The sequence below is a fragment of the Pithys albifrons genome, chromosome 3 (assembly GCF_047495875.1).
Source record: "Pithys albifrons albifrons isolate INPA30051 chromosome 3, PitAlb_v1, whole genome shotgun sequence".
NCBI lineage: Eukaryota > Metazoa > Chordata > Aves > Passeriformes > Thamnophilidae > Pithys > Pithys albifrons.
The window spans coordinates 558,257-566,990 of NC_092460.1; the positions used below are offsets into that span (position 1 = coordinate 558,257).

General features: G+C 58.0%; 2 protein-coding genes across 2 annotated transcripts; both read right to left on the reverse strand.

The window, feature by feature from the left end:
* Positions 1-1,553: 1,553 nt before the first annotated feature.
* H1-8 (H1.8 linker histone) lies at positions 1,554-3,137 on the reverse strand. Its single transcript, XM_071549641.1, has 6 exons — positions 3,062-3,137; positions 2,480-2,742; positions 2,267-2,399; positions 2,132-2,190; positions 2,000-2,054; positions 1,554-1,897 (listed from the first exon to the last, which is right to left on the reverse strand). Exons 1-6 carry the CDS (start codon positions 3,135-3,137, stop codon positions 1,554-1,556), a joined length of 930 nt encoding a protein of 309 aa, XP_071405742.1.
* A 2,879-nt stretch (positions 3,138-6,016) lies between these two features.
* Positions 6,017-8,734, reverse strand: RHO (rhodopsin). The gene is made up of 5 exons (XM_071549658.1): positions 8,374-8,734; positions 7,290-7,458; positions 7,021-7,186; positions 6,541-6,780; positions 6,017-6,136 (listed from the first exon to the last, which is right to left on the reverse strand). The coding sequence occupies exons 1-5, from the start codon at positions 8,732-8,734 to the stop codon at positions 6,017-6,019; spliced, it is 1,056 nt and encodes a 351-aa protein (XP_071405759.1).

Here is an 8,734-nt window from a genome sequence, read left to right on the forward strand (position 1 = left end):
CCCACCAAAACATGCACAGGAAGGACCATTGGCACCTGACCTGACTGATTCTGAGCATGTGAAGATCAGTAACCTCCCCCAGCAGCAGCTGGGGCTGGGCACCCTGACCTGTGCCAGGTGCCTCCCTCCAACCCTGGGCAGCCAGCACCTCCCTGCACTGCCAGAGGATGCTGCAGCTTCAGCACTGACACAGCTGCAGCCTGGAGCCTTAATAACCATAGCATTGCTAAATCCACACTCTTCCACTTTCCCCAGTAAAAGCTGCACTTTTCCAGACACCAGAGGGATTTTCCTCTCCTGCTAGGAAGTTGATTCTTAGGAGAGCTAAATCCAGCCATTAAATGATTCGGCCTCTCAAAGCAAGAGAGCTTCACATTTCACACTGCGGCTGGTGAGGAGGGAGGACACAGCCCATTCCTTGCTCTATTGGGACGTTGTCACGTGGGCAAACAGGGCTCCATGAGGCCACCACCACCATCAGAGGATCCAGTGAACTCAGCTCAGTTACAGCTGCCACATTCCCCACCCTGTCCCTGGAGGGACATGAGTTCCAGCTCCATTAAAGATGGATCAACATAGTCAAGGCTGAAGTTTAAAGAGAAGTGAGTTTGCTCAGCTTCTGCTTAAGCCGCAGAGCAAGGCCAAGAGCCTTGGAGGGCACTGGCAAGGCCAGCTGCAGCTTAGTGGAATCCTCTTTAGGCAGAGTTTTACTTCCACTTATTTCCTCCCACCCAGGACTGTAACCCTTTACATGATCAGCCTGACCTTCAGAAGGGCTCTGATCTGAGCAGACCAAGAGAAATTCAGGCATTTAAAGCTATTAAATGAAAGTGTCATACACTGTCCCACAAGGGCTTGCAAGACAAGTTTGTAGGTGGGAACTGTGCCACAGGTGGGTAACAAGAGCATGAACTGTGCTGGGGGCTACAACAAACACGTCAAACTCATTCTTTAAAACCTAAAACACCTGTATCTTCCTCTTATTCTAGTTGGAGCACAGGCAGCTCCCCCAGTGCTGAGGACCCTTGCCCATGGCATGCACCCAGACCTGCCACCCTGGCGCTCCCATAACCCCGGCTCAGCTGGGCAGCAGCACAAGGGCAGAGGACTGGACACTCCAGTGGGCACCACAGCCCCACACCAGCAGGATGGACCAAGCTTGAGCTTGGCCCATGGGTACCAGAGCCCCTGCCCAGGTCATCACTGCCAGCCTGCACACACACAGCCCCCAGAGCCCAGCACAGCCCTGGGGACAGAGACAGACAGGGCACTGCTCCATGAGGGCAGGCAGAGAGGCAGCTGCCTGCAGCATCAAGTCACCACCATACCATGCAGGATGAGGCCAGGGCTGGGAGATTTTGGCACTGAGAAGTGGGAGCACAGGGGCCTACAAACAGTGCAGTAGAGAGGCCATTCCATGAGGTGAGTAAAGAAGCTTTATTACGAGAAAGTAAACTCAGGGTTAAAACCTGTCCTAGGGACTAAACCCATCCCAGACCCCCAGGGCCTGGGGCCAGCTGAAGCAGGACTGAGTGGGACTGTCTGGGCCCCCCCTATGGGTCCTTCCTGTTCTCCGCAGAGGTGCCCACCTTCCGCAGCCTGGCCTCCCCCTGCCTGGCTCCCGGGGGCACTCGGGGCTTCCTCGCCTGGCCTTGACCTCCCTGTGATTTGGGGGCATCCTGCTGTGCCCCCTTGAGCACCTTCCCCTTGCTCTTTCCCGCAGGGACCTTTCGGGGCCCCTTTGCCCCTGCAGAGCCGTCACTGCTGCCCACTCCTGCACCATTGGTGGCCACAGCGGTTTGGGGCCCCGAGCGCCCTGTGCCAGCTGCCTGGGGGTGCTCAGCACCGTTCAGGGGTCCTGAGCGCCCTGTGTCAGGGGCCCGGGGGCGGTTGGCAGCTCTTGGGGGCCCTGCAGACCCTTTGTTGGGGGTCTGAGGGTGCTCAGCAGCTCTCGGGGTCTCTGAACACCCTGTGCCAGGGATCTTGGGGTGGCTGGCACCTCGCGGGGGCTTTGCTCCATCACTCCTGGGCTTCCCTGCTGCTCGTGGCTGGGCCTGGAGGGAGGGAACAGAGCACCTCAGGGTGCTGCCATGCCACGAGCCAGCCAGCCCCACTGCCATCACCTACTCACATCCACGGGCTTCAGTCTCGGCTTCCGCTTCGCGGCCGTCACCTGCTGTTTCGTGGGACCTGCGATGGGGGCAGCGCGTGAGTCCAGGTGGGGCCAGGCAGCACAGGGTGGCTCATGGCCCCAGAAACACTTTACCTTGTTGTTCTGCACCAGCCAGGGGGGCAGAGGGGGTCTTGGTGATCTCTTTCTGTCCTGGCTTTGGGGCCAGTCCTCTGTTAGGATTTGTCTGGCCCTGATGCCGCTTGTGCTGTGGCTCCTTGGGTGCCAACTGGAGGTGAGAGCAGGGTGTCAGTGGGGCCAGACAGCACCTCAGTCCCCAGCCCAACCCCTGCAGCAGCCTCTACTCACCAAGAAGGTGCCAGTGGCCCCCACAGCAGAGGAGTTGGGGGGCCGCACCAGCTCCCCACGGCTCAGCCCCTTGCTCAGCGCGTGCTTCAGCAGGTACTTGAGCCGGATCGGGTCCTCAGTGGGGTACTTGGACAGGATGAATTGCTTGATGGTGAAGACAGAGGCACCCTTCTCACCCTGAGCCCGCAGCGCCTCCTTTACCATCTGCAGGGTTGAGGGGCGGCGGGCCATGCAGCGCCGGGCCAGCACATTCCTGACCTGGGCTACAGCAGAGGAACCACGTGAGCCTGGGGTGCAGCCCCACAGACCCACACCCTGAGGGCTGCAAAGCCCCCAGAGGCTGAGCAGCCATGACCCTGCTCATCCCTACAGCCTCACAAGAGCTGCAGCCACTAGAGCTCAACCCAAGCCTCAGAGCAGCAGCCCCACCAGAACCCAAAGTGAGCCCCAGCTCTGCAGGGCTCTTCAGTGCTTGCAGACCTCTTACCCATCTGAGGAATTAGCAGAATACACAAACGATCAGCCCTGGGCACAAAGTCCCCCACAAGACCACCAACCCTGCTGCTCTCAGGCCCAGCTCACCTCCACGCAATTTATCTGATAAGCAGCCTGGCTGCAGGGGCTGGTTGGCAGCAGCTGCTTTGGTCTCCACCCCCATGGGAGACAAGGGACTGGGAAGCCGAGTGCCCTTTGTGAGGGGCTGGAGGGAGAAAGGACACACCTGAGCAGAGTTTGGAGAGCAGTGAGAGACTGGGGCTTTGCAGGGAGATTGCCCTGGACAGGCAGGGGAAAGGTACCTCTCCACTGCTGGGTGGGTGTTGGGGTGCTGAGATGCAACTGGTGGCACTTGTTGTGGGGCCCACACAGACCCATTCCCAGGGTGCTGGTGGCATGTACTGCCTCCCTTTGCCTCACTGATAGGCAGGGTCTGACAATGGAGGGGAAAAACAATCCCTCAAGGAGAGGATGAAAATGAAGAGCTGCTTGGTTAGCCAGCAAAGGCAGAAGTGATACTCCCCCACTATCCCCCTGAGCAGGACCACCATTCCTCCCTGCCCACTGAATCCCACCATGCTGGGGGGAGAATGTTCCCAGCCCCGGGCATGGGCAGCCATGTCCCCTCCGTGTCCCCTCCGTGCTGCCTCCTGTGCTCAAAGGTGAGCCTGAGCAAATCACTGGTGGCTCTTTGGTGCAGGATCAGCACCAATGTCCCCACCTCGGGAACAGCTCTGTGCCTCCCCAGTGCCACATCAATCCCGCTCCCTCTGGGCAGGACACTCACCAGCCTTCCCTGTGCACTGCCTGTGAAAGGTCAGGAAGCTGCGAGCCAGGATTACACTCATGGCCCCCTCAGCAGACATGGCACCACAGCAGTGGACTCGCAAACTGCTGCCCAAAGACCTTTGTTAGGGTCTGTGCCCACCACTTGAGCCTAGGGGCCAGATCCTGGCTGAGGGGCCAGTAGGAGCCAGGTCTGGAGCAAGGAGGCGGGAGAGAGACCAAGTACCTGGAACACCACATGCCCAGTTCCCCAGCCCAGCGCTGCCAGCCCTCTCCCTGCTCCATTTCCAGTCCATTTCTCAATTCCCCAGGAAACTGACAGTGGGGGCACTGGAGGGCTGCAGGGCCTGGCACCATCCTCCCCCTGGCTCCATCCATCATGTCTCTGGCAGCTCTGGGGTGTCTCTGATACCCGTCTGAACCAGCATGGGGGGTCCCAAACCCTTGCTCGCCCCTTGCTCCACCAGCAGCAGCCGTAGAGCTGGGCACAGTGTGGTGACAGCCTGCAGGCTCCGGGCCGGGCTGTGCTCTGGGGCTGCTCCAGCACGGGCAGGTGAGATGTGGTGCCAGGCATTGCCACGCTCCTTTGGAGCACAGCCTCATGGACAGCAAATAAACACTGAATCCATCCTACTCTTCCTCCCAAAACCACCTCCCAGATTTGAAGTACATGAATCAGACATCAGCCAAAACACTGAATTATTCATAAAACTCTAATCTTTAGATTTCACTGAATATGCAGAAGTATCGATTAAAAAAAATAATGAGAGAATTGTACTTGCAAATTGCTCTTTATTAAGGGTTTAACTTGCGGGGCTCTATACGTTCCCTATTAGTCCTTGCAAAGCTGCATAGGATTAGAAATCAGAGAGGATAATAACGTACAAAAATAGTTTCAAATGTTGATAACACTGAACAGCAAGAAAAACATCTTATTTCTATAACTGAGCTAAAAATAAAAATGAAGAACAGTGCTACAATTGCAATATGCCATCTTGTAGTGCTCGAACATATGTCGGCATCGCTGAGCCATATGCTGCCGGTCCCTGCCCTGCTGCTGCCGGTCCCTGCCTGCTGCTGCCGGGGGAGCTCAGCCCTGCGCCCACCGAGCCCCAGCGGCGCAGGAACCTCCTCTGGGGCCGGGACCAGAGGGGCTGCAGCCGAAATGGGGAGGGCACAGGGCAGTGTGGCGGGGGCTCGGCCCTGGGGGGGCCAAAGGTGCCACAGGATGAGGGGTGGGACTGGGGGAGAGAGTGTGTGGGCACACGGAGCTGCTGCAGGTGCAGACTGTCCACGTGTGGGTTCCCTGGTGCTGAGAAGGGAGCCCCGAGCACTCTCTGTGCCGCGCTGTGCCCTCCGTGCCTGGGCAGGATGCACATCCTGCACCGCATCCTGCACCGCCCAGCACAGGAGGCTCCGTGTGCACCAGCACCTGTCCTGTCTCCAGAGGTGACACGGTGCCTCCAGAGCCTTCGGTGCACCTGTCCTGTCCCCAGAGGTGACACGGTGCCTCCAGAGGCTTCTGACAGGCTGGGGGTGTGGCAGGGCAGGGGCTGGCAGCACCTGGCAGGGCAGAGGCACCTGGCAGCAGCCAAACCTGCTCTAGGAAGCTGGAACGCTGCAGGGCTGGGCAGCGCTGGCTGGATCCATCTCCAGGGGCAGGGACAGGAGGTGCCCCAGTGCTGGCACTGGCTGGATCCATCTCCAGGGGCAGGGACAGGAGGTGCCCCAGTGCTGGCACTGACTGGATCCGTCTCCATCTCCAGGGGCAGGGACAGGAGGTGCCCCAGTGCTGGCACTGGCTGGATCCATCTCCAGGGGCAGGGACAGGAGGTGCCCCAGTGCTGGCACTGACTGGATCCGTCTCCATCTCCAGGGCAGGGACAGGAGGTGCCCCAGCTCTGGCGCTGCAGCAGCACAGGTGGTATGTGCCCTGGCTGGGGGGTCAGGTGGGCAAGGGCGGCTCTGCCGTGGCCCAGCCATGGCAGGGCTGTCCGAGCTGGGGTCTGCACTCGGAGCAGGGCCACAAGCTCTCAGCAAGTCAACAGAAACTCACAGATTTACACCAGAGGAGCTAAGCCTTTGCATTTTAATTACAAAACGGGTGTACACACTTTCAGCCTTGTTCCCAGGGTTCCTAGTGTCGGGAGAGAAGGGCCTGCCCCCGTGGCGAAGCAGGGGCAGGTGTGGCAGCGATGGGACTAAGTTCATGCTCTGGGGCAGTGACACACACCCAGGGACTGGCCCAGGTGGGGCCTATGCAGGAGAGACCTGGCTGGTGGAGACGGAGGAGGTCTCTGTCTTGCCAGCTGACGTGTCCTCATCTCCCAGCAGGTTCTTGCCACAGCACAGAGTTGTGATCATGCAGTTACGGAACTGGGAGAGGGAAGCCCAGTGTGAGGCAGGTGGAGACCAGGCAGCTCTGCCTGCAGGGCTGTCCCCAGGTCCAGCAGAGCTGCTTGGAAGCCCCCAGCACCACAGTGCAGGAGTCACCATGCCAGTGGAGTCTCCTGCCCCACTGGCTGCTGCCAGCCCTGCCTGCCAAAGCCCAGCTCCTCCATTGACCCAGCACTGCATCATTTCAGCCCAGAAGGCCTTGCATTTGTGAGATTTATGCAACACCAAGGCTGAGCCACACAGTCACCCTCTCATGTCCCAGGACAAGATCACCTGGAAACAACCTCCCCTGCAGCCCACTGGCAGCTCGAGGTGCCGTAGCTCTCTGCCAGCTGTTATAAAGTGAAACACAAAACCAGAGTTGCCTCACCCCTGCCACTTACCTGTTTGTTCATTACAATGTAGATGACAGGGTTGTATATGGAGGAGCTCTTGGCAAAGAACGCAGGGATAGTCATGAATATGGGCCCGAAGTCTGACCCCTGGTTGGTGAAGATGTAGAACGCGACGCTGGCATAGGGGACCCAGCAAATCAGGAAGGCAATGACCATGATGATGACCATGCGGGTCACTTCTTTCTCTGCCTTCTGGGTGGTGGCAGATTCCTGCTGCTGGGCAGCAGCCTGTGGGCAGAAGAGGATGGAAACGTGATGGAGCCAGAGAGTGCTGTGCCAGCAGAGATGTGGGCTCAGGGCCCACAGAGGTCGAGCTGCACATCTGGAGTTTGCTCTTTCCCTCTTCATGGAGGGCCAGCCTGGCCCCTGGAGGGCCCTTCCTGTCACCAGTCTGGAGCCTGGTGTGGGCCCCTTCCCAGCACTGGGGATGGAGATGCCCCCAGGCCACCATCACTGGCAGATACCCACCTCCTTGACAGTGCAAACCAGGTTCCCGTAGCAGAAGAAAATGATTGACAGCGGGATCGTGAAGTGAACCACAAACATGTAGATGACAAAAGATTCATTGTTGACCTCTGGCTTCAGAGTGTAATAGTCGATCCCGCAGGAGCACTGCATGCCCTCGGGGATGTACCTGCAAGGTGAGCCCAGCAGGTCAGTGCCAGCAGGGCAGATGGGCTGGAAGCCACAGCCGAGCGACCAGCCAGGCTCCTGTGCTGGGCCTGGTGCCTCCCTACCTGGACCAGCCGAAGAGCGGGGGGGCCGCACATGCCAAGGCCATGACCCAGGTGAAGGCAACGCCCATGATGGCGTGGCTCTCCCCAAAGCGGAAGTTGCTCATGGGCTTGCAGACCACCACGTACCTCTCGATAGCCAGGACCACCAGTGACCAGAGAGCAATTTCACCTGCGTCAGGGAGAGGGGCACAGGGACTGTGAGCAGCAGGAAAACACCCTGATGGGTGTCAGCATGAGGCCTCCTCAGACTGATGTTCCTGAGGACAAGCCCAGCGGCTCTTAAATCTCCACCAAGTGCTCAGAAGGAGAAATGAGCAAAAGTGAAGTGCAGATGCGAGAGGATGGTGTGAGAAGATCCCTCCTCACTGCACTGCTGACCCACAGGACCCACTTTGCTGCTTTGCTTTGAGATCCATGGCTGGATCCCACCATTCATCCCAGATGGCACCGGCACCTGCGAGCCCACTCCCACACTCTGAGTGCAGCGAGTGCCCGTCATCCCTGGATTTCCCCTTGCTACCCACAGCTTCCTGGGAAACCTGTGCCACAAGGATCAAACTAGTGAAACAGCAGCTGTGGCTGAAGGCTGAGCTGAATGGAGGAGGGCATTTTTAGACACACAATTTTGTTGAACATCTGTTTGGGTCCAAGGCTGGCTGGCACAAGGAGGAGAGCCTGCTCTGCTTGCCTGTGCCACTGTGCACCACACCAGAGCCAGTGGCAGCTTCAGACTTGTGAAACAGAAGGAACAAAATTGTCATCCCTTGAGTCAGAAAGTGAGCCAAGGAGATGTGCAAATCCCACAACTGCAAAATCTGCTACTGGTGGCTTTTCATTGCTGCACTGTCGTTCTCGGGATACTGAGCAGGTGGCTCCCAAAGTAAGGTTAAAAAAACAAGTGTCATTTGTCACTCTTCATCTCCCACCCAGAAACATGGCAACAGCCATGGCCCACGTCAGCAGCACACCAATGACCTTCTAGGTACCATATTCTTCCAAGGTTATCTGTGTGTTTTCCCTCCCACTCCTAAAATCTGGGACAATTCTTGGATGAAGGAGATTTTTGACTATTTGGAAAACTTACCTCCCAGTGTGGCAAAGAAACCTTCAAGGTAGCACCCTGTTACTCCAAAGACAAAGTACCCGTTCATGGAGGTGTACATGGTGGTTGTGAAGCCTCCAAAGACCATGAAGAGGTCAGCGACCGCCAGGTTCAGAAGGATGTAGTTTAGAGGTGTCCGGAGCTTCTTGTGCTGGACGGTGACATACAGAGTGAGGAAGTTGATGGGGAAGCCGAGCAAGATCAGCATGAACATGTAGGCAGCCAGTGCTGAGAACTTCCAGGGCTCAGCCAGGTAGTACTGGGGGTACTCGAAGGGGCTCCGCACCACCCCGGTCTTGTTGGACATGGGCACGTAGAAGTCTTGGCCTTCTGTCCCGTTCAT

Excerpts from the sequence above, each read along its gene's own strand:
- RHO (XM_071549658.1), bottom strand. The coding sequence starts at position 8,734 with ATGAACGGGACAGAAGGCCAAGACTTCTACGTGCCCATGTCCAACAAG. Across the intron at positions 7,459-8,373 it reads TTTCTTTGCCACACTGGGAG|GTGAAATTGCTCTCTGGTCA; the intron begins GTAAGTTTTCCA and ends TCCCTGACGCAG. Across the intron at positions 7,187-7,289 it reads CCGCTCTTCGGCTGGTCCAG|GTACATCCCCGAGGGCATGC; the intron begins GTAGGGAGGCAC and ends CTCACCTTGCAG.
- H1-8 (XM_071549641.1), bottom strand. The coding sequence starts at position 3,137 with ATGGGGGTGGAGACCAAAGCAGCTGCTGCCAACCAGCCCCTGCAGCCA. Across the intron at positions 2,191-2,266 it reads GGCTGGTGCAGAACAACAAG|GTCCCACGAAACAGCAGGTG; the intron begins GTAAAGTGTTTC and ends CCCCCATCGCAG. Across the intron at positions 1,898-1,999 it reads TGGAGCAAAGCCCCCGCGAG|CTGCCAACCGCCCCCGGGCC; the intron begins GTGCCAGCCACC and ends GGCCCCCAAGAG.